The sequence below is a fragment of the Rhincodon typus genome, chromosome 4 (genome assembly GCF_021869965.1).
Source record: "Rhincodon typus isolate 14 chromosome 4, sRhiTyp1.1, whole genome shotgun sequence".
Taxonomy (NCBI): domain Eukaryota; kingdom Metazoa; phylum Chordata; class Chondrichthyes; order Orectolobiformes; family Rhincodontidae; genus Rhincodon; species Rhincodon typus.
Window position 1 is genome coordinate 116,702,621 of NC_063335.1, and position 25,729 is coordinate 116,728,349.

The following is a 25,729-nucleotide window of genomic DNA, read 5'->3' on the forward strand; positions in this document are numbered from 1 at the left end:
TGTGTGTGTGTGTGTGTGTGTGTGTGTGTGTGTATGTGCATGCATGTGTGTGTATGAGAATATGGGGGTGTCTGTGTGTTTGTGAGAGAGTATGGGTGTGTGTGTGAGAATGTATGGGTGTGTGTGTGTGTGTGTGAGTGTGTGTGTGTTTGTGTGTGTATGAGAATATGGGGGTATCTGTGTGATTGTGAGAGAGTATGGGTGTGTATGTGAGAAAATATGAGTGTGTGCGTGTCTATGTGTGTGTGTCTGTGTGTATATGAGAATATGGGGGCGTCTGTGTGTTGTGAGAGAGTATGGGTGTGTGTGTGTCCTTCTGAATGGCTGAGTACGGCCTAACTAGTCTATGCTAGTATTTATTTATTAATTTTTCATTTCTTTTTAGCATGGGCATCACTGGCTGGGCCCAGCATTTATTATCTGTCCCTAGTTGCCCCCTGAGAAGGTGGTGGTGAGCTGCTTTCTTGAACATCTTCCATCCACCAGAGTTATAGTCCTAGAGTCTGTGAGAGAAAGAGAGAGAAAGTATGGGGTGTGTGTGTGAGTGTGTGTGTGTGTCTGTGTGAGAATATGTGACTGTGTCTGTGTGTGTGCATGTGAGTAAGTGTGGGTGACTGTGTGTGTGAGTGTGTGTGTGTGAGACTGTGTGTGTGAGTGTGTGTATGTGTGTGTGTGTGTATGTGTGTCTGTGTGTTTGTGAGAGAGTATGGGTGTGTATCTGTGTCTGTGTGAGATAGAGAGAGAAAGTATGGGGGGTGTGTGTGTCTGTGTGTGTGTGAGTGAGTGTGTGTGTGACTGTGTGTGTGACTGTGTGTGTGAGTGTGTGTGTCTGTGTGTGTGTATGTGTGTCTGTGTGTTTGTGAGAGACTATGGGTGTGTGTCTGTGTCTGTGTGAGATAGAGAGAGAAAGTATGGGGGGTGTGCGTGAGTGTGTGTGTGTGTGTCTGTGTCTGTGTGAGATAGAGAGAGAAAGTATGGGGGGGTGTGTGTATGTGTGTCTGTGTGTGTGTGAGTGTGTGTGTGTCTGTGTGTGTGAGTGTGTATGTATGTGTTTATGCACTGCAAACAGTGTGAGTTTTTGTATCCATACTCTTGTTTATGAAATGGGATGGGGCTTGTTTGTATCAACAGTTTAACATTGAGCATCTTGTTTCTGTTTTTGACATTGGAAGGTGTGAATGTTGAAATAGTCACACAGTTTAGGCAGCATGCTTTAATCTGCTATAGCTGAAACATTCCAAGTTGAAACCTATAAGAAAAACCCCAGGTCTTCACTGAATGCCTGTACAAGATCCAGAACCCAGTATACATCTCGGGCAAAAAAGAGTTAGCAAAATAAGTGAGAACCAAAACATTGTAAAAAGCTTTTTGGGAGTTTTTCCCTCTGGCTGTGTCTTTGTACATTGCTGCAGCCTGTGAAGACTAGGTGACAGTTTAAACTGCGTCACATATACTGATGAAGGGTCTAGGCCCGAAACGTCAGCCTTTCTGCTCCTATGATGCTGCTTGGCCTGCTGTGTTCATCCAGCTCTACACCCTGTTGTCTCACATATACATTGTGCTGCTTTGATTTTAAGGTTTGACTACATCATTTATTTTGCCATCAATGGCAATTTTGTCAGGATTTTTAATTGAGAAAGATTTAAATTACAAGCCCATTACGCACCTTCATTTTCAAATGGATGGCCCTGTATTGATCAGAGAATCTACAGTGTTGAGTGAGAAAGTGAAGCTCAGGCTAAGGGCCAGTCCTGATCCTTCTGAATGGCCGAGTACGGCCTAACTAGTCTATGATGGTATTTATTTATTAATTTTTCATTTCTTTTTAGCATGGGCATCACTGGCTGGGCCCAGCATTTATTATCTGACCCTAGTTGCCCCCTGAGAAGGTGGTGGTGAGCTGCTTTCTTGAACATCTTCCACCCACCAGAGTAATAGTCCTAGAGTCATACAGCACAGAAACAGACCCTTCAGTCCAACTCATCCGTGCTGACCAAACATCCCAATCTGACCTAGTCCCATTTGCCAGCATTTGGCCCACGTCCCTCTAAACCCTTCCTATCCATGTACCCATCCAGATTCCCTTTAAATGTTGTCATTTTGCTCGCTCCATACACACACCACCCTCTGCGTGAAAAAGTCGCCCCTTAGGTCCTTTTAAAATATTTCCCCGTTCACCTCTGTGTTCATTGCTTTCATTGCAACTTGCTCAGACATTTGAGAGGGCAGGTCAGGGTCAACCACATCACTGTAAACATGGATTCGCATGTAGGCCAGGCCAGGTAAGGACAGCAGATCCTTATGCTTCACATTTAGTGAACCAGATGGGTTTCCTTAATAATTGATGATAGTTGTTATAAACAAATATGTTTATACTCCAGAATTAAACACGGAAAGTAGGTGCAGAAGAAGGCCATTCAACCCAGCTACACAATTCAATATGATCATTGCAGATCATCCAACTCAGTCCCTGTGCCTACTTTACCCCATATCCTTTGATCCCTTTAGAACTATATCTAATGCCTTGAAAACATTCAATGTTTTAGCCTCAAACGCTTTCTATGGTCGTGAATTCCACAGGCTGACTATTCTCTGGACGATGACATTTCTCTTCATCTCAGTCCAACTGTTAATTGAAGTTAACTTCCACTAGCTGCCATGGTAGAATCCTAACCCACTTCCCCCAGAACATTTGTCTGGACCTTTGGATGACTAGGGCCAGTGAGATTACCACCACACCATCACCATCTCCCGTCTGCCTAAGCCTGCTCTTACCCACCTTTTCCTACCACTATACCATCCTATTCCTTTCTGTGTCTTGCATCAATCCAGCTTCTCCTTAGGTACATCTTTACTATTAGTTTCAACTCCTTCCTGCATTAGCGAGTTCTACATTCTCACCGCACTTCAGGCATTAAAGTTTCTTTTGAATATTTTAATAAACTTATTAATGACTTCCAGCGATGTCCCCATTTCATATTTTCTCCACAAGTGGAAAAAGATATTTCTCCACATCTTCACAACCAAGCCACCTCCATAATTTTAAAGATAAATATTGGATCAGACACCTCTTATATTCATGAAACATTAACAGTCATTTGCACCGGGCAGTTAATGCAAATGATTTAACAGTTGAGTATTAATTTGAAACAGGCTGTTGTTTGACTTTAATTTATTAAATATAAGGTACCAACCAATGTGTTTCTGCTGACATTTTAAAAAAGAAACACATTTTAGTTAAATAGGTCTCCTGGGATTGCCAGCACAAAACTGATAATTATATTATATATACATAAACAGTAAGTGTATGTTTACATAAGTAGATTGCTATAAAAACCTGATTTAGTAGTCATTGTTTTCGAACCCTTTTAAAGACTCTCCCAAAGGAATTCAATTTAATGACACGATGTGATGAAAGATGTCACACAGTCTTGTTCCATATTTAATTAACTTTTTTTTAAATGCAAGACAATAACAAATAGCTGAGGCAAAAAAAGAGAAAGCTTTGAAACATCAGCAAGACCTTGTCATGCGTTGTGCAGGATACATGATACAAGATATGCAGATAAGCGGCTGTGACAAGGGAATTTCAAAGCCCCCGGGACTCACTTACTAGAATCTTCACAGCTTACTAATAAAAATTAGAAACTTGAATTAAAAAAAACAAAGCAATTAAAGACCACCAGAGAATAAAAGTAAAGAAATCCAGTATTTTGGTCACATTACAGAGGGCTGATAACTGCAGGAATAGAGAATCCTTTGGCTGAATACTGTTAACCCATTCCTCTCCAAATCTAAGATGTCTAATGATTTGGATGTGAACATAGGAGGTATGGTTAGTAAGTTTGCAGATGACACCAAAATTGAAGGTGTAGTGGACACTGAAGAAGGTTACCTCAGAGTACAGCGGGATCTTGATCAGATGGGTCAATGGGCCGAGGAGTGGCAGATGGAGTTTAATTTAGATAAATGTGAGGTGCTGTATTTTGGAAAGGCAAATCAGGGCAGCACTTATACACTTAATGGCAAGGTCCTGGGGAGTGTTGCTAAGCAAAGAGGCCTTGCAATGCAGGTTCATAGTCCCTTGAAAGTGGAGTCACGGGTAGACAGGATAGTGAAGAAGTTGTTTGGTACGCTTGCTTTTATTGGTCAATGCGTTGAGTATAGGAGTTGGGAGTCATGTTGCAGCTGTACAGGACATTGGTTAGGCCAATTGTGGAATACTGCGTGCAATTCTGGTTTCCCTGCTATAGAAAGGATGTTGTGAAACTTGAAAGGGTACAGAAAAGATTTACAAGGATGTTGCCATGGTTGTGGGGTTTGAGCTATAGGGAGAGGCTGAATAGGCTGGGGTTATTTTCCCTGGAGAATCGGATGCTGAGGGGTGACACTATAGAAGTTTATAAAATCGTTACGAGCATATATAGGATGAATAGCTGGGGCAAGGGAGTCCAACATTAGAGGGCATAGATTTAATGTGAGAGGGGAAAGTTTTAAAAGGGATCTAAGGGGCAACCTTTTCACACAGAGGGTAGTGCATATATGGAATGAGCTGCTAGTGGAGGTGGGGATTGGTACATTTGCAACATTTAAAAGGCATTTGGATGGGTATATGAATTGGAAGGGTTTGGAGGGATATGGGTCAAATGCTGGTAAATAGGACTAGATTCATTTAGGATTTCTGGTCAGCATGGACAAGTTGGTGCAAAGGCTCTGTTTCCACATTGTATAGCTCTATGCCTCTTTGAGTCTCTGACTCTATGTCACACTAGTTCAGAACTCATGTTACACCGTCGCTGCATGAGATCTTCACTTCTGGAGACACTCCTGTATTTGAAACAGGAATTGGCTGAAATGACAGACACAGTCAGAGTTTTTTCACATGTAGCCATCAGGACCAGTACAAGAATACCAAATTTCAAATCATCAAAAACAAGTTATGCTGCACGAGAAAAAAGTTGCTGCTTGGTTGGCAAGTCAACTCTGGTTGTTTTTGGCACATAGAAATCATGCCAAACTCCCAGGAATTCGAAACAGGTACAAGGCTTGACCATGTCTCATTTGTTTGTAGAGAATGTCTGTAACCAATATCACATCTGGAGTGTACCACTACTCTCATTCCAATCACAAAATAAAAGTATCTTTTCCATCAGCCAATGTGACTAATTTAATACCTTATCTATATCAAGTTTAGCAAAATGAATCTAACAATCAAGTTTTTTAATAAATACAATTATGGGTTTATTATCAAAGCAAAACCTGTCCAATAAAGATGCAATAGCTGGCTAATATATGCAGCCAGGGATATAGAATTATAAATGCTTACTTCACTGATTATCCCCCAAACTCACACATATGCTTTGGAAAAAGGAACTGATTTCTCTCAGATATTGGCTTTCAGAAAAACAACACTCTGGCCAATGGGTTATTCTTGAAAGCAAAAAGTTAAAGCATAGAATGTTCTAGAGTCTGTTGCTGTGATGTTCCATGCATGTGTCATCAAGTCACTACACATAGCTTACTCAAGAAATTCTGTCTTGAGATGTTTTTTCAATCTCCCTTTCAAAAGAACAAATAGATTTTTCCCTGAATTGATGTATGGGTCTTCCTTTTCATGAATGGGTGAGGCAAAGGGCTAGTGGTATTATTGCTGGGCTGCTAATCAAGAGAGCCAGAAATGTTCTGGAGACCCAGGTTCGAATTCTGCCGTGGCGCATAGTAGAATTTGAATTCAATAATAATCTGGAATTAAGTATCTAATGATGGTAAAAAAAAAATCCATTGTTGATTGTCAGAAAAACCTACCTGATTCACTAATGATTTTTAGGGAAGGAAACTGCCATCCTTACCTGGTCTGGCCTACATGTGACTCCAGACCCACAGCAATGTCGTTAACTCTCAACTGCCCTCTGGGCAATTAGGGATGGGCAATAAGTGCTGCCCTAGCCAGTTACACCCTCATCCTGTGAATGAATTAGAAATGTGTGAGATCAGATGTACAGCTTGTTCTTAACAAGCTTTCCTCTAACTCAACTAGATAAAATAAGACTGTCTCCCAGCCAATCAGTGTCTCAGACATCTTCAGCAGGGTCTGCAGCAGTGTAGTCACTGAATACTGAGGAAGTCTTGTTAACCAAAAAAACCTCCAATTACCACAGAGAGCTTCTATTGAACTATTTCGAAGAAATCCACAAAATTTGAAGGAAATGTGTTTTTCTGCAATGCTTCAGAATTTAAGTCCTCCCAAGCAAAATCCATAACTCTTCCACCAAGTGTAATATTACTTACTCTACTTACCCCACAATCATGCACAGAAATTACGGCACAGAAAGAGGCCATTTGGTCCATCTCATGCATGCTAGGGTTTCTGTTCCAAATGAGTCTCTCCCCATCTCACCCCAGCAACATGCAGTTTATTCTTTTCTTCCAGTTTCTTTGATGTGGAGGTGCTGGTGTTGGACTGGGGTGGACAAAGTCACAAGTCACGTGACACTAGGTTATCGCCCAACAGGTTTATGTGAAATCACAAGCCTTCAGAGCACAGCGAAATCTTCACCTGCGCTCTGAAAGCTTGTGTCATAGAGTCATAAAGTCATAAAGTCATAGAGTCCTACAGCATGGAGACAGCCCTTTGGCTCAAACTGGTCCATACCAAGCAAAATGTCCATCCGCACTAACCCCATTTTCCTGCACTTGGCCCATATCCTTCTAAACCTTTCCTATCCATGTATTCGTCCAAATGCCTTTTAAATGTTGTTAATGTACCCACTTCAACCACTTCCACTGGCAGCTTATTCCATATGTGTACCATCCTCTGTGTAAAAAAGTTGCCCCTCAGATTCCCATATATTCTTTCTCCACTTACCTTAAACTAATTCCCTCTAGTCCTTGATTCCCCAACCCTGGGAAAAAGACTGTGTGTGTTCACCCTATCCATGCCTCTCATGATCTTATACGCTTCTGTAAGATCCCTCCCTCAGTCTCCTACAGTCTAAAGAAAAAAGTCCTAGCTTGTCCAACCTCTCCCTATAACTCAGTCCCTTGAGTCCTGGCAACATCCTTGCAAATTTCTTCTGCACTCTTTCCAGTTTAATAACATCCTTCCTACTGCAAGGTGGCCAAAACTGAACACAATACTCCAAATGTGGCCTCACCAATGTCCTTTACAACTGCATCATAACTTCCCGACTTCAATACTCAATGCCCTGACTGATGAAGGCCAGTGTGCCAAAAGCCTTCTTCACTGCCCTGTCTACTCTGTGACTCCACTTTCAGTGCATTGTGATTTCAAATAAACCTGTTGGACTGTAATCTGATGTCGTGCGATTTGCGACTTAGTTTCTTTCTAAACACAGCTACGATAATCACCTTAACAGGAACTCACCAAACTCTGGATAAAGAAGATTCTCCAGAATACCTGCTTGAACTTAACACAGAGAATGTTGGAGAATCTCAGCCCGACTGACAGTACCTGTGGAGAGAGAAACAGAGTGAATGTTTTGAGTCTGGTTTTGCTTATTCTTCAGAGGTTTAAAGATGTTGCCAGGTCTGCTGAATTTCTCCAGCTTTCTCTGGATTTGCTTCAGATTTCCAGCATCTGCAGGATTTTGCCTTTCTTGAACTCGTTTGTGGTCATCCTATATTTGTGAACCACTTGTGCTGGCTTCTCTTGTGAATGGAAACATCTTCACGACATCTAACTTATCAAAAACTTTAATCTTGTTACAGAACTTCATTACATCACCCCTCCCACATCTTCCCAAACCCCACACTCTCCACCCAACCCTACCCACCCCTCACCTTCTCCTTTCAGGCCGTAGAGTATTCAAGTCCCACTCCAGAAACCCGAGGAAAAGATCCAGTCGGAAAGTTCTTAGGGAAGAGCAGAGGAGCTTTTCCCAGTGTTATGACAACTCACTGTCTCTCAAATTTTTTTTGTTCACCTGTAGGATATGGATGTTGCTGGCTGGGCCACATTTATTGCCCGTCCCTAGTTGCCCCTTGAGAAGGTGGGGGTGAGCTGCCTTCTTGAACTGCTGCAGTCCATGTGCTGTAGGGTGACCCACAATGCCCTTAGGGAGGGAATTCCAGGATTCTGATCCAGCGACAGTGAAGGAACGGCGATATATTTCCAAGTCAGGGTGGAGAGTGGCTTGGAGGGGAACTTGTAGGGGGTGGCATTCCCATGTATCTGCTGCCCTTGTCCTTCTGGATGGAAACGGTCATGGGTTTGGCAGGTGCTTTTTGAGGATCTTTGGTGAATTCTTCAGTGCATCTTGTTACACACTGCTGCTACTGAGCGTCAGTGGTCGAGGGAGTGGATGTTTGTGGATGTGGTGCCAATCAAGCAGCTGCTTTGCCCTGGATGGTGTCAAATTTCTTGTGTGTTGTTGGAGCTGCACTCATCCAGGCAACATCACAAAAACAGGTTCCCTGGTTATTATTACCAGACTGTTTCTGGGAGCTTGCTGTGTGTAAACTAATCAATTATTCTGACACAATTACACTTCGCAGGGAGTACATAATTGGCTGAGCCAAATTTGGGATGTGTAGAGGTTGTGAAAGGTGTTAGGCAAATGCAAGTCTTTCCATTAGTTAGTCTGCCAACTTTCATTCTAACACTGAAGAAAGTCCTTTTAGTTTCTTACTCCTACTTCACATACAAAATGTGGCTCAAGATTATTTAAAGAAACAAATCAGCACAAGGAAGAAAAGCATTTAAAACAGCTCCTTCACAATCTAAAGTGAACAAATCTACCTTTCAAACATTGTGACAAATGTGTCAGCCTGAAAGCGGGAGCGGGAAGAAAATTGTGACAAGGTCAAAATACTTAAAACATCTCGTTGAGAAGAGAATTTGAAAGCTGTATAATTCTGACTGTTGAATCTTAAGTGGCAAAGCAAAAAGGTTTTGTGAATTCGGCAGAGAGTAATGATGGAACAAATATTCTTCGTTCAAATGTTTAATATGAAGAGTAGGCTTGTAGCTATTTTTAGGAATAATTTTAAAGATCCTGTCTCAACAACAGAAATGATAAACACAACTCAGGCCATCACAATTTAAATTCAGTTTAGACTAAAACTAAAATCTGGAATCGAAAGGTGGTCAGAGTAACATTAACATGTTTGGACAAGGTTTACATGTCCCAGTAAAGGAAAAGGGTGAGACCATCAAAACTGTAAACCCGGGACATTGAGGGAGAAACAGCATTGAAGGAAGAGAAAAAGGGAGTTTTATGGCAGACAGAAGGGCTCAGGACAACAGAAGCCTTGGAGGAATATAGAATGTGCAGAAGGGGACATAAAAATTAGATTGAGACAGCTAACAAGGGACAGGAAAAGTGAAATAACTCCACAGAGGCTGGTATTGCGTTACCAATCCCTCTTAATTTACACATGGAGAGTCCTTGACACTGACCCAGCTCCCTCAGAGTGAACAGGACCTCTAACACTCCTGCTTGTATCTGTCAGCCAGGGCTCCCTGATTGGACCAGTTTAACAGCCCCAATCAGGGAACTCATATCCTTTCAGGTCCACCTGGCTGACCTCATTATACTCACTATAAAAGGATACTTGCAGGTAACACAGAAGAAACTCCTAAGTTGTTTTACAGATACATTAAGGGTAAAAGGATAACAATGGAAAGAGTAGGGCCCATTAAGGACACAGCAGTAATTTGTGTGTGGAGCCAGAGGATATAGGTAGTGCTGTAAATGAATAATCTGTGTTAAGGTTCACCAGTGAGAGGGGCAATATGGGTGTGGAAATCAGGGAGAAGAACTGTGATTCAATGAGAGAAATTGGTACAGATAGAGAGGAGGTTCAGAATGGTCTGGCTTGGAAATTACAAGCCAGTCAGTCTAACCTGGGGAAACTATAAGAAGCAACTCTGGGGGGCATTTAAAAAGTCAGGGATTAATCAAGAACAGCCAGCATGGTTTTGGTAAAGTGATGTCATGTCTGACCAACTTGACTGAATGCTTTGAAGAGGTGACCAGGTGTGTAGATGAGGGCAATGCATTCGATGGGGTCTACTTGGACTTCAGCAAGGCTATTGATAAGGTCCCACAAGGAAAACTGATAACAAACGTAAGAGCCCACGGGATCCAGGGAAATTTGACAAGTTGGATCCACAATTGGTTGAGTGACAGGAAGCAGAGGGTGATGGTTGAGGGATCAGTACAGTGTGGAATTGGAAGAACACAGCAGGTCAGGCAGCATCAGAGGAGTAAGAGAGTTGATGTTTCAGGTCGGGACACTTCATCAGGACTGGGGAGGGGGACGGGAAATAAATAGAGGAAAGAGGGGTTGGGCTGGGAAAAGGTAGGTGGGATGGCGATAGGTTGGGGATTGGTCAGTGGGAAGGGAGGGGTGGATAGGTGGGGAAGAAAGTGGACAGGTTGTGTCAGGTCAAGGAGATGGGGATGAGAAGGAAGGTTGGACATAAGATGAGGCCAGGGGTGGGAGGATTTTAAAATTTTATGAATTCTATGTTGAGGCCATCAGTTGTAGGCTCCTGAGGCAGAATATGAGATGCTGCTCTTCCAGTTTGCAGGTGGTGTCATTGTGACACTGGAGGAGGCCCAGGATGGACATGTCGCCCAGGGAGTTGGGGGTGGGGGGGGGGGGGGGGTAAAATTGTTGGCGACCGGAAGGTGTTGTTGTTTGTCATGTACAGAGCACAGATGCTCTACAAAACAGTCTCCAAGTCTACGCTTGGTCTCATCGAGGTAGAGGGGGCCACATCGGGAGCAGCGGATACAGGAGACCAGATTGGAGGATGTGCAGGTGATTCCCTGTCGGATATAGGAAGTTTGCTTTGGACCTTGAATGGAGGTGAGGGCGGAGGTGTAGGGGCAGGTGTAGCACTTTCTGCGGTTGCAGGGAAATGTGCTGGGGGTGGTGGGGATAGTGGGGAGTGTGGAGCGGACGAGGGAGTCATGGAGAGTGTGGTGTCTACAAAAGGCAGAAAGGGGTGGGGAGGGAAATATATCTTTGGTTGCAGGGTCGGAATGCAGATGGTGGAAGTGGCGGCGAATGATACGTTGCATACAGAGGTTAGTGGGGTGATATGTGAGGACAAGGGGAATTCTGTCTTTGCTTTTGTTGGGGGGAGGGGATGTGAGGGCAGAAGTGCAGGAAACGGGAGAGATGCGGTTGGGGATATTTTCGGCCACCGAAGTGGGGGAAGTTGTGATCCTTGAAATAAGAGGACATCTAGAATATGCGGGAGTGGAACGTCCGATCTTGGGAGCAGATGCGGCGGAGGCGGAAAAACTGGGAGTAGGGGATTGCATTCTTGCAGGAAGGTGGGTGGGAGGAGATGTAGTCTAGGTAACTGTGGGAGTCAGTGGGCTTGAAATAGATGTCAGTGTTGAGGCAGTCACCAGAGATGGAGACAGAGAGGTCCAGGAAGGAGCGAGAGGTATTGGAGGTGGTCCAGGTGAACTTAAGGTTGGGGTGGAAGGTGTTAGTGAAGTGGATGAATTGTTCGAGCTCCTCGTGGGAGCACGAGGCGGCGCCGATACAGTCATCAATATAGCGGAGGAAGAGGTGGGGGATAGGGCCAGTGTAGCTGTGGAAGAGGGATTGTTCCACGTATCCTACAAAGAGGCAGGTATAGCTTGGGCCCATGCGGGTACCCATAGCCACCCCCTTTGTCTGTAGGAAGTGGGAGGAATTGAAGGAGAATTTGTTGAGGGTGAGGACGAGTCCAGCTAAGCGGATGATGATTTCGGAGGAGGGGGACTGGTTGGGCCTGCGGAAGAGGAAGAAGTGGAGGGCTTTTAGGCCATCTGCATGGGGGATACAGGTGTACAGGGATTGGATGTCCATGGTGAGGATGAGGTTTTGGGGGCCAGAGAATTGAAAGTTTTGGAGGAGGTGGAGGGCGTGGGTAGTGTCCTGGACGTAGATGGGGGGTTCCTGGACCGGGGAGAAAAGAGAGTGAAGGTACGCGGAGATATGTTTGGTGGGGCAGGAGCAGGCAGAGACAATGGGTCAGCCGGGGCAGTTGAGTTTGTGCATTTTGGGAAGGAGATAGAAATGGGCTCCTCACGGGAGCATGAGGCAGCACTGATACAATCATCAATGTAGCGGAGGAAGAGGGTCTTGCACCATATTAAAACACAGAAAAATAAACCAAAGTATACAGTATGGAGGTAGAAAAATGAAGAAATTAAGAAAATATGTTCAACCTTCCAGTCCTTCTTAAGTGCTTCACTATGGGCCGTGGGCCTGGTGGCCAGACACAAGTCTCTTTTGCTGTGCCACAGCTGCTGGATCAAAAATTGCTGCTCTTCAGTCCCATCTCACCTCCACCAACACCCTCACCACTGTGAGTCCTCACTGGACCTCACCAATGCAGACACCACCAATGATACCAGGTACTGCACAGACCCAAACTCGACACTGCCACTGCCAGGACTCTGGTTTGGGCCCACCTCACCAACCCGGCTGCTGCTGATGCCACAGGGTCTCGTACTGGGCTCAAACCCACCACTGCTGCCCCCTCCATGAATCTGTGCTGGACCCAGACGCTGCCAGGAACCTGAAAGGTAGGACTCTGGGAAGCAGCAAGGATCAGACAGACCTTGGTGTGCATGTACACCAGTCCCTTAAGGTATCAGGGGACGCATGGATAGAGTGGTTCAGAAGGTCTATGGGATACTTAATTTTTTTAGCTGAAGCATTGAGTTTAAGAGCAGGGAAGTAATGCTTTAACTGTGTAAAACATATTATAGGAGGGATGTGATAGCACACAACTGTTTCATCAATGACCTTCCCTCCATCATAAGGTCAGAAGTGGAGATGTTCGCCAATGACTGCATAATGTTCAGCAAAATTCATGACTCCTCAGATACTGAAGCAGTCCATGTTCAAATGTAGCAAGATCTGGACAATATCCAGGCTTGGGCTGACAAGTGCAAAGAATATTCACAGCACACAAATCCCAGGCAGTGACCATTACCGTAAGAAATCTAACCACTGTTCAATTGTGTTACCATTACTGAATCCCACACTATCAACATCATTGACCAGAAACTCAACTGGAATCACCACATAAACACAATGGCTACAAGAGCAGGTCAGAAACTAGGAATACTGCAACAAGTAACACATCTTGCGACTCCCCAAAGCCTGTCCACCATCTACAAGACACGAGTCAGGAGTGTGATGGAATACTCCCCGCTTGCCTGGATGGGGGCAGCCCCAGTAACACTCAAGAAATTTGACACTGTCCAGGACAAAGCAGCTGCTTGATTGGCACCACATCCACAAACATCCACTCCCCCCACCATTGACGCTCAGTAGCAGCAGTGCGTACTAACTAAGATTGATTGATTGATTGATTATTGTCACACGTACCGAAATACAGTGAAAAACTTTGTTTACAAGTGGTACAGGCAGATCAAAGCAAGGAAAGGATGTACAGATGAAAAAGACTTGAGGCATACAAGTTACATTGCAGGTTACATTATTTGAGGCTAGAGTCCATTCAACAGTCTGATAACAGACAGAAGCTGTTTCTGAACCTGTGTTCAGGCTTCTGTATGTTCTGCCTGATGGAAGAGGCTGTAGGAGATCATTACCAGGGTGGGATGGGTCTTTGATGGTGTTGGCCGCCTTTCCACAGCAGCGAGCCATGTAAATACAACCCATGGATGGAAGGTTGGCTTCCGTGATGGTCTGGGCTGTGCACACCCACTTCTGTAGTTTCTTACAGTCCTGGGCAGAGCAGTTGCTGTACCAGGCCGTTATACACCCGGACAGTGTGCTTTCAATGGTGCATCTGTAGAAGTTGGTGAGGGACCTTTATAGACATGCCAAATTTCCTGAGCTGCCTGAGGAAGAAGAGGCATTGTTGTGCCTTCTTGACTCACATCTACGTGGGAAGTCCAGGGCAGGTCATCAGTAATTGTCAATCCAAGGAACTTGATGCTCTTCACCCTCTCAACCTCAGTTCCGTTCATGTAGATGGGGATGTGTTCTCCTCCTTTCTTTCTGAAATCAATGATCAGATCTTTAGTTTTGTCGACATTGGGTGAGAGGTTGTTCTCATTGCACCACGTCACCAAGCTCTCCATCTCCCTTCTGTATTTTGACTCATCATTGTTAGATATCTGTCCCACTATGGTGGTGTCATCAGTGAACTTGTAGATGGTGTTCGTTCGGAATTTGGCAACACAGTTGTGGATGTACAGGGAGCACAGTAGGGGGCTGAGGATGCATCCTTAGGGGGCTCCAGTGTTGAGTGTTATTGTGGAGGAGGTGCAGTTACCTATCCTCACAGATTGCGGTCTGTGGGTCAGGAAGCTGAGGACCCAGTTACAGAAGGTGGAGCTGAGACCAAGGTCACGCAGTTTTGAGATCAGACTGGAGGGAATAATGGTGTTGAAATCAGAGCTGTAGTCAATGAGCAGGAATTTGACATAGGTATCTTTGTTGTCCAGATATTCCAGTGATGAGTGCAGGGCAAGGGATACGGCATCCTCTGTGGACCTATTATGTCAGGAGGCAAATTTAGGCGATCAAAAGAGTGGCTAACGTTATGCCTTTATTTAAGAAAGGCTGTAAGGAGACTATATATTGGTGAATCTGACATCAGTGATGGGTAGGTTGTTGAGAGACAGGATATACACGTATTTGGAAAGGCAAGGATTGATTAGGGGTAGTTAGCATGCCTTTGTTCCTGGGAAATAGTTTTTCACATTTGATTGAGTCTTTTTGAGGATGAGGGCTGAGTGGCAGACTGTTGCCTACATGGAATTTGCCAAGGCCTTCAGCAAGGTTCCGCATGGTTGATTGGTTAGTTAAATTAGACCACGTGGGATCCAGGGATAGCTAGCCAATTGGATACAGAATTGGTTTGATGGTAGGAGACAGAGAGTGGTGGTGGAGAGTTGATTTTCAGACTGGAAACCTGGTACTAGTGGTGTTCTGCAGGCGTCAGTGCTGTGCCCACTGCAGTTTGTCATTTATATGAACGATTTTGATAAGAATGAAGAAAGCATGGTTAGTAAGTTTGTGGATGACATCGAAATTGGTGATATAGTGGCCAGTGAAGAAGATTATCTAAGAACATACTGGGATCTTGATCATTTGGGCCAATGGGTCGAGGACTGGCAAGTGGAGTTTAATTTAGATAAATGCAAGGTGTGGCATTTTAGTAGGACAAACGAGAGCAGGACTTACACAGTTAATGGTGGGGCCCTGGGGAGTGTTGTTGAACAGACAGACCCAGGGGTTCAGATACATAGTTCCTTGAAAGTGGCATCACAGGTAGACAAGATGGTGATGAAGGCACTTAGCATACTTACCTTCATTGATCAAAGAACTGAGTGTAAGAGTTGGAACATCATTTTACAGCTGTACAGGACATCAGTGAGGCTACTTTTCAGATACTGTGCGCAGTTCTGGTCACCCTGCTACAGGAAAGATATTATTAAACTGGAAAAGGTGCAAAAAATGATTTACAAGCATGTTACTGGGACTGGAGGGTTTGAGTTGTAAGGAGAGTCTGGGACTTCCTTCTCCTGGTGGTTGAGGGGTGACCTTAAAGAGGTTTATAAAATCATGAGGGGCATAGATAAGATGAGTAGTCAAGGTCTTTTTCCTAGGCTGGAGGTTTTCAAAACTAGAAGGCGTAGGTTTAAGGTGAGAGGAGAAAACTTTAAAAGGGACCCGAGGGGCAACTTTTTCACACAGAGGATGGTGTATGTGTAGAATGAGCTGTCAGAGGAAGTGACAGATGCAGGTACAGATACAGCATTTAAAAGACATTTTGACAGGGACATGAATAGGAAAGGTTTAGAGAGATATGGGCAAGTGGGATGAGCTTAGTTTGGGAAACCTGGTCAGCATGGACATTTTGGATTGAAGGGTCTGTTTCTGTGCTGTATGACTCTATGACTCGAAGACGCACTGCAGAAATTCACCAAAGTTCCTTAGACAGTTCCTTCCAAACTCACAACCAATTCCATTTAGAAGGACAAGGGCAGCAGATACATGGGAACACCACCTCCCGCATGTTGCCCTTTGTAGTGATTGGAATTAGGTGGATCTTGTTGACTACGAGATCCTTGATTGGGGTTGTTAATCTGGACCAATCAGGAAGCCCTGGATTTAGAATCTCCTCAGTTCAGGGGACTGCCTCCGAGCTGGCTGGTCACAGCCTGTATACTGTGCACAAGTAAATAAAGGGTGGCTTGGCGATGGGATACCAGCCTTTGTGCAGTTATTTCACCTTCCAAGCCACTCACCGTCTTGACTTGGAAATATATTGCTACTCCTTCAGTGTCATTAGGTCAAAATGGATTGCAGCAGTTTAAGAAGGCAGCTCACGGCCACCTTCTGCATGGCATCTAGTGTGATGCAAACTGTGTGATTTAAATATAGTTTTAATATTATTTCTTCTAAATTTGAGATTTTGGTTTCAGTTTAAGGGCTTAAAGAGAGATGTTTTGGCTTTGATTTGAGTTTCACACAGTCTTGTGAAATCCTTGAATTGAGATGTCTATATAGACAAGTGCACATGAGTAGGGAAGGATAGAGTGAAACTAGATTATTTTAGCATGAAGAGTTAGTGATGCTCCTGGACCAGAAATGTTGGGATAAAATCCTGAAGAGATTACTTATGGCTAAATATATTTAAGCTCAGGTGTATAATAGCTCCAGTTAGAAACTATCTTCAGTTCTAGTCTGTAAGTTAAAGTCACAAATGACAGAAACCAATTAAGGTGTTAGAGGCAAGGACATGGTGTGAGTACTGTATAAGTGGTGTTTTTGGGTCTATGCATGATGTGTTTGCGTATACTATACCACTGCTGTGGGTATTATACAAAAACTGTTGTTTCTCTTTTCAATTTATAAAGGAGTGCTTTGCAATTAATACAAAATCTTGAGAATCTTAAAATGTTTGAATTTGTGTTGGAAGTAGATAGTTTGGTTTATTGTAGTTTATCTTTTTGTCATTAATAAACGTGTCGTATTGTGTGCAACGTTGTGTGATTCAGTGAGAGACCACTTTGTTAAGACCAAAACCAAACAAACTATGATCCATTTTCTGAAGAAGGGTCTCAACCCGAAACGTCAGCCTTCCTGCTCCTCTGATGCTGCTTGGCCTGTTGTGTTCATCCAGCTCTACACCTTGTTATCTCAGATTCTCCAGCATCGGCAGTTCCTACTATCTATGATCCATCAAGTCGGGTTTCTATCTTGGGTCTGACTTGTCCAATAATAACATCAGCTGAGATCACAATAGTAGAGATGAGCAATAAGTGACAACCATATTCTATAATGAAAATAAATAACTCACTGAAGTCCCTGAGCCCTGATACCATGTTAATCAATTGCTCTGTGGTCTCACCAGAATTTTGCTGTTTAAAGTTTCATGAACAGAATTACACACAATTTTCCATTTGAGGTAGTTTATACTCTTCCCAGAATCAACCTGTTGCAAGTCCAGCGTTCAAATCCTTTTTATCAAATTTATCCTTGAATGGGTAGTGGATATCACTGAGAAGACCCGCATTTGTTGTACATCCCTAACTGCAGTTGAACTAAGTGAATTACTTCGCCCATTTCAGAGGCCAGTTAAGAGTCAACAACATTGCTGTGGGTCTGGAGTCACGTGTAGATCAGACCAGGTAAGAAACGGCATTCCCTAAAGGGTACTAGTGAACCAGATGAGATTTTGCAACAATTAATGATAGTTTCATGGTTATAGAGTCATAGAGATCTACAAAGTGAAAACAGGTTCTTTGGCCCATTAAGTCAGCTGGCCAAAATCAAACACTTAACTATGCTAATCCTATTTTTGAGCATTTGGTCCAAAGCCTTGTTTGCTTTGACATTGCAAGTTCATATCTAAATACTTCTTCATTGTGATGAGGGTTTCTGCCTCTTCCACATTACAGACTGTGAGTTCCAGATTCCCACCACCTTCTGGGGAAAAAGCTTTTCCCCAAAGGGGAAGAGTTCCTTTTTGTCTACCTGGTCTGTCCCTCATAATTTTATCCATCTCAATCACATCCTCTCTCAATCTCCTCTGCTCTAAGGAAAACAGCCCCAGTCTGTCCCATCTCTCTTCATCACTGAAATTCTCCAGGCCAGGCAACATCCTGGTAAATCTCCCCCACCCCGGGTGCTGTACTTTTATTCACTCATGGGACATGGGTGTCACTGTCTGGATCAGTATTTATTGCCCATCCCTAGTTGCCCCCTTGAGAAGGTGGGGGTGAGCTGCCTTCTTGAACTGCTACAGTCCATGTGCTGTAGGTAGACCCACAATGCCCTTAGGGAGGGAATTCCAGGATTTTGACCCAGTGACGGTGAAAGAACTGCGATGAAAAGCTTGAAAGCTGTGAGGAGGACAGTGTGGAAACTCCAAAAGGACATTGAGAAGTTAGTGGAGTGGGCAGACATATGACAGGTGAAGTGCAATGAGAAGCAGTCTGAATGGAGATGATGGCTTACCTGTATTATCACTGGACTGTTAATTCACAGGCCCATATAACGTGCTGGGGACCTGGGCTCAAATCCCTCCAGGGCAGATGGTGGAATTAAGAATTTAATGATGACCATGAATTGATTGTAGGAAGAAAAACCCACCTGGTTCACTAATATCCTTCAGGGAAGGAAACTGCCATCCTTACCTGGTCTGGCTTGATGTGACTCCAGACCCACAGCAATGTCGTTGACTCATAACTGCCTTCTGGGCAATAAATGCTGGCCTAGCCAGAAATGCCCTCATCCTGTTAGTGAATTTTAAAAAGTGACAATTTTTTTGTACAAAGAGCATGGAGAGACAGTATAAAATAGTGTACTATTCTAAAGGGTGTACAGGAGTGGAGAGACCTGGGTGTACATGTACATAAGTTATTGAAGGACAAGTAGAGGGAGCAGATAATAAAGTATACAGTGTTCTAGGCTTTATTAATAGGGGTTTGCAGTACAAAAGCAGGCAGGTGATATTGAACTTGTACAAGACACTAGTTAGATCTCAGCTGGAGTAATGTGTCCAGTTATGGGTGCCACATTATAATAAGAATGTGAATATATTGGAGAAAACGCAGAAGTGATTTACAAGAACAGTTCCGGGGTGAGAAACTTCAGTGATGAGGACAGATTGAAGAAGTTGGGACTGTTTTCTTGGAAAGGTGAAGACTGACAGGAGAATTATAGAGGTTTACAAAACCATGATCGGGCTGGACAGAGTAGATAATGAGAAGCTGTTCTTACTCACCAACATACTGTGAACCAAAAGACACAGTTTTTGAATGTTTTGCAAAATAAACAGAAACCAGATGAGAAACGTACTTTTACACATTGAATGGTTAGGGTTTGGAATGCACTGCCTGGAACTGTTCAAGTGAAGTACTCAAGAGGGAATTAGGTGATTATTGGGATAGAAATAGCATTTAGGGAAAGGGAAGAAGACAGGAGATTGGCATTCAGTCATAGCACTGATTCAGAGAGCTAGTATGGACATGATGGGCCGAGTGGCTGAAAGAATTCTGCAATTTATGATCTTCTCTGGTTCCTGACCTCTCTATTCATGAAATCAGTCTTTCCTATCTCCTTCTTCTTGGACTCTCACAATTTTACACTTGTCAAGTTAATCTTCCCTCAGCCTCCTCTGTTCCATAGAAAATAATCCTAGCTGATCCAATTCCTCATCACTGACCAAAAAAAAATTGTGGACGCTGGAAATCCAAAACAAAAACAGAAGTTGCAGGAGAAACTCAGCAGGTCTGGGAGCATCTGTGGACAGAATCAGAGTTAACCTTTCAGGTCCAGTGGCACTGCTAACCAGCTGAGCAGCAAGTTCTGGAGCACAAGTCTTCAGTGCTATCACTCTCTTGTGCTCTCCATCAAACCAAGGTTGATGGTAATGGTTGAGTGGGGCACATGACAGGCTATGAAGTTACAGATTGTGCTGATGCTGTTGATGGCCCATAGCACCTCATGGATGCCCCAGTCTTGAGTTGCTAGATCTGTGCGAAGTCTGTCCCATTTAGCACGGTGATAGTGCCACACAACACGATGGAGGTTATTCCCAGTGTGAAGGTGGGACTTTGTCTCCACAAGGATTGTGCGATGGTCACTCGCACCGATACTGTCATGGACAGATACAACTGCAGCTGGCAGATTGGTAAGGATGAGGTCGAATCTGTTGTTCCCTCTTGTTGGTTCCCTCACCACCTGCCGCAGACCCAGTCTAGCAGCTATGTCCTTTAGGACGCGACCAGCTCAATCTGTAATACTGCTGCCAAGCCATTCTTGGTGATGGACATTGAAATCCCCTATCCAGAGTACATTTTGTGCCCTTTCCATCCTCAGTGCTTCCTCCAAGTGTTGTTCAACATGAAGGAGTACTGATTCATCAGCTGAGGGAGAATGGTACGTGGTAATCAGAGGAGGTTTCCTTGTCCATGTTTAACCTGAAACCATGAGACTTCATGGGTCCAGACTCAATGTAAAGGACTCCCATGGCAATTCCCTCCCGACTGTACATCACTGTGCCACTACCACGGCTGTGTTTGTCCTGCCAGTGGGGCAGGCCCTACACATGAATCGGGGAGGAGATGGCTTAGTGGTATTATTGCTGGACTTTTAATCCTGAGACTCAGATAATGTTCTGGGGACCCAGGTTCGAATCCTGCCACAGCAGATGGTGGAATTTGAATTCAAAAAATATCTGGAATTAAGAATCTAATGATGACCATGAATCCATTGCTAACTGTTGGGAAAAACCCATCTGGTTCACTAATGGCATACATGTGACTCCAGACCCACAGCAATGTGGTTGACTCTTAACTGCCCTCTGGGCAATTAGGGATGGGTAATAAATGCTGCCTGGCCAGCGAGATCCTCATCCTGTTAATGAATAAAGACGCAGAGACATAACAATCTGGTTGACTCTCAACTGTGCTTCAGTAAGCCACTCAGTTGTATCAATTGTTATGATGTCTCAAAAAAGGAATGAAAACAGCTGGACAACCTGATATTGACCTAGACACTGGAGAAGACAACAGCATGACCAGCCCTGTCAACCTGCATAGTCCTCCTCACTAACATCTGGGTGCTGGTGCTATCATTGGGAGAAGTGTATCATAGACTAGTCAAGCAACAGCCTGAGATAGTCATACTCACAGAACCGCACCTTACAGACAATGTCCCAGGCACCGCCGTCGCCACCTCTGCGTATGTCCTGTCCAATTGTACTTGTTTCTTCCTCAGAAAATTCAAATCAAGGGAGTCACATGACCTTGTGTTAACAAAATCACATCTTTCCCTTTAACATGATGAGTTATTTTGTCTTTCAGATAACTGCTGAGGAAGGTGTTCTGAGGAAGGGTCACTTGACCCGAACATTAACTCTGATTTCTTCCCACAGATGCTGCTAGACCTGCTGAGCTTTTCCAGCAATTTCTACCCTTGTCTCTGATTTACAGCATCTGCAGTTCTTTCGGTTTTTACTTTGTTGATAGTGGGGATTCAGTGATGGTAATGATATTGAATGTCAAGAGATAATGGTTAGATTGTCTCCTGTTGGTGGCATTTGTTTGACATGAATGTTACTTGCCAGTTTTCAGCCCAAGCCTGGATGTTGTCTAGACCTTGCTGTATTTGGACACTGGCTGCTTCAGTATTTGAGGAATCGGGAATGGAGTTGAACATTGTGCAATCACTTCTGACCTTATGATGGAGGGAAGGTCATTGATGAAGCAGCTGAAGATGGTTGGGCCTAGGACACTACCCTGAGGAACTCTTGTAGGGATGTCCTGGAGCTGAGATGACTGATCTCCAACAACCACAACCATCTTCCTATGTGTCAGGTATGACTCCGACCAGCAGAGAGTTTGACCATTGATTCTCCTGACTCCAGTTTTATCACAGCTCTTTGATTCCAATCTCCTGAAGTCTGCCCCCTCTGTGCTGGCCCTCCTTAACACGGTGTCCCTGAGAAAGCCTTTCATTTGCCCTATCTACTAATGTGGTTTGGTGTCAAATTCTGTTTGGTAATCGCCCCCATAAGATGCCCTTGGGTGTTTTCCTACATTAAAGCTGCTGTATGAATAAAAGCTGTGACTTGCATTCACTAAATAAGACACAAAAGCAATCGAGAATTGTTAAAATCTGGTTTATTTGAAGGGCAAACCCAGATTGCCACCGACCAGCTGTACCACACCAAGTCTGGAGTCCCGAAATTGTTGTGTACAATATCATCGATCTGCTGATGTCACTCTGATAAGCTGGGAGGTCGCATTACTTCATATCAAGCTGTGGAAACCTTTGACCCAAGCCTCACTGATGTAAAGCTGTAGGTCCGTCTTTTACAGTCCTGTTTTGGGTTAGATAAAAGGGTCTTACATGCAGTACACCTGTTGGCGGGTGGTGACAAGAAGTCCAGAGGTAGCTGGGTCAAAGATTGCGAGTCAGTAATCCACCTTGCTGGTTTCCAAATTTGCCTCTTATCGAGAAGTCGATAACCACAGAGAACAAGGAGTGCTCATTGTTACATGGGTTTATTTCTTATATAAACACAGTAATTCCAGCAAAATCCAGGTTCAGACAGCAGAATTAACACTTCATAACAGTTATGGATAAGCAGGGTTTAATTGACTGGAAAGTTGATTGTACAGAAATTTTGTTGAAAGAAAGTTTTAAAAGGCAAGGAACTTTCCAATGCTTTCTAGAATGAACAGCTGATGTTTGCTATACATTACGTCTATCACATGAATGGCAATGCTAATGATGGTCAAATTCCACAAATACAGTTTATGTTTGTTTAAGGGTGAGGGAAGCGGTGCGGGGTCGGTGGGGGGGGGATTGGGGTTGGGAGGTTGGAAGGTGCAGCAGGGGTGGGGGAGGGGGAGAGAGGTAAACCAGCTTTGGACTGGTGAAAGGGATTGGTAACATAACATGTGTCACATCTCATATATACTATAGATGTATAGTATACACAGAAACTTGGTATGTTGGCTTAAAGGGTTAAACAATGTGAAAAGAAAACAATATTTTGACTGATGCAAGTTTCCTTTTTATATTATAGTACATTGCGTTTTTTTTTGTTAATCTCTTCAAAATGTCCATCAATGAACACATTCTCGTGCAAAGAGTGAGGAGGTCCTATACTTCCAAGTTATGTCGCCATTTCGAAACAAGCCGACTTGCTCCGCATCATATCATTAACTGCTGTGCTGCGTCATTGTATGATTCTGCAGAAGACAGGAAGAAAATTACACGTTGAGACGAGACTGCAGGATGACCCATTCACTGAACACACACTTATTTTAATAACAATGATTGGTTGTTTAGTGTCAGTTATACTGCACCAGCTCCTGAGGGCATAGCAATTATTATATCCATTTCTTTATGTCAAATTATGTGGCCACAATGTCCAGCTTCGTTCTTAAAAAAAAATCACCTTCCTCTCAGCTTTTGCTGGGAAATCGCTCCCCAAGTTCCACCATCAGGGTCTAGCCTTGATTTATTGTTCATTTTCTTTTCATTCCTTCATAGGGCGTGGGCATCGCTGGCTGGGTCAGCATTTATTGCCCGTCCCGAGGTGCCCTTTGATTTGAAATGGCTTGCTGGGCCCTGTTCAGAGGCCAGTTAGGGTTCATTGGCAGTGGGTCTGGAGTCACGCGTGGGCTAGACTGGGTAAGAATGACAGAGTTTCTTCCCTAAAGGACATCACTCCCCCAGTTGGAATTTAACAACAATCGACAGAATTCTTATGTTATTTAAGTAGGCCATTAGGCCCATTGTGCCTATACCAGACAGTGGCCACCGTGAGGCTAGTTTTCCCCCTTTTTATCCCAGATTTTTCTTAAATTCAAGTTTCATTATCTGCCATGGTAGGATTCAAACACAAGTCCCCAACTCATTAACCTGAAGTTCTGGGTTACTAGGCCCAGTGACATGACCACTACATCACCGTCTTAGTCAATTAGAAGCTTATTAATTGGAGTCATCATCTACCTTTGGACTAAATTGGTAATAGGAATAGGAGAAGGCCATTCAGCCCATTGAGCCTGCTCTACCAGTCAATTAGGTCACACTTGATCAGCTATTTCAACACCTCCAAAGCCACTATTTCTTTCCTTAAATAAGGGGCCCAAAACTGTTCACAGTATTCCAGCTGTGGTCTGACTAGTGCCTTGCATAGTTTTAGTAAAACCTCCCTATTTTTATACTCCATTCCCTTTGAAATAATGTCCAACGTTCCATTTGCCTTCTCTATTGAGATGTCAGATATTTTGGGATTCATGGATGGGTTGGGGGGGCAATGGCCTAGTGATATTATCACTAGAATATTAATCCAGAAACTCAGTTAATGTTCTGGGGAGTCGGATTCAAATACTGCCACGCCAGATGGTGGAATTTGAATTCAGTAATAATCTGGAATTAAAAATCTACTGATGAGTGTGAATCCATTGTTGATTGGTGGGAAATCAACATCTGCCAGGGTTTTGCCCACCTGCCTACATCTCTCTTTGTGTCATCCTCATCACTTATCATCCCACCCAGTTTTGTGCCACCTGTAAACTAGACAATATGACATTCATTTTCCTCATCCAAACTGTGAATCTATATTGTCAATAACAGTGGCCCCAGCACTGATCTCTGTGGCACACTACTAGTTATAGGTTCTTGTCCTGAAAATGCTGCTTCTTATTTCAACTCTGTGTCTTTTAACAATCTCCTATTAATGCTAATTCATCATCTACAATACCATGGACTCTTATCTTATTAAGTAGCTGAATGTGTGATACTGTATCAAACACCTTTGAAAATCCAAATATATTACATCCACTTGTTCCCCTTTATCTATCCTGCTCATTATCTCCTGAAAGAATTCTAGTAAATTTGTTAGGTATGATATCCCTTTCATGAAGCCATGCTGACTCTGCTCGATTATATAATTCACTTCTAAATGCTCTGCCATTATATCCTTTCAAATAGACCCCAATGTTTTCCCAATTACAGACATTAAGTTAATTGGCCTGGAGTTACAAGTTTTCTGTTTCCTTCCTTTTTTAAGCAAAAGTATCTGTCAAAATTCAATCTAAACTAATCAACTAATTCATTACTTAACTATGTAAAAACATCAAAAATAACAACGTGGTTAAATTTAACACCTTTTCACTATCATTTTGGAGTTTTAAAAATATTAGAATTCGCAAAATGTGGGCAATGCTGCCCACCCACCCGCAGTTGCTCCTTGAGAAGGTGGGGGTGAGCTGCCTTCTTGAACCGCTACAGTCCATGTGCTGTAGGTAGACCCACAATGCCCTTAGGGAGGGAATTCCAGGATCTTGATCCAGCGACAGTGAAGGAACAGCGATATATTTCCAAGTCAGGATGGTGAGTGGCTTGGAGGGGAACTTGCAGGGGGTGATGTTCCCATGTATCTGCTGCCTTTGTCCTTCTAGATGGAAGTGGTCGTGGATTTGGAACGTGCTTTCTAAGCTGCCTTGTTGAATTTCTGCAGTGCACCTTGTGGATAGTACACACTGCCAACACTGTGAGAGATGAAGGAAGTGAATGTTGAAGGTGATGGATGTGGTGCCAATCAAGCAGCTGCTTTGCCCTGGATGGTGTCAAGGTTCTTGAGTGTTGTTGGAGCTGCACCCATCCAGGCAAGTGGGGAGTATTCCATCACACTCCTGACTCCCCAAAGCCTGTCCACCATCTACAAGGCACAAGTCAGGAGTGT

At 43.7% G+C, this 25,729-nt stretch overlaps 1 protein-coding gene across 1 annotated transcript in view; it reads right to left on the reverse strand.

Annotated features, from left to right (window-relative positions):
• Positions 1–22,133: 22,133 nt before the first annotated feature.
• LOC109914324 (zinc finger protein 521-like) overlaps positions 22,134–25,729 on the reverse strand; it is a 264,019-nt gene continuing 260,423 nt past the window's right edge. The window contains exon 5 of the mRNA XM_048596231.1: positions 22,134–23,225. Within this exon, the coding sequence (XP_048452188.1) occupies positions 23,196–23,225 (30 nt within the window). The 3' untranslated portion in view covers positions 22,134–23,195. The remainder of the gene's footprint in view (positions 23,226–25,729) is intronic.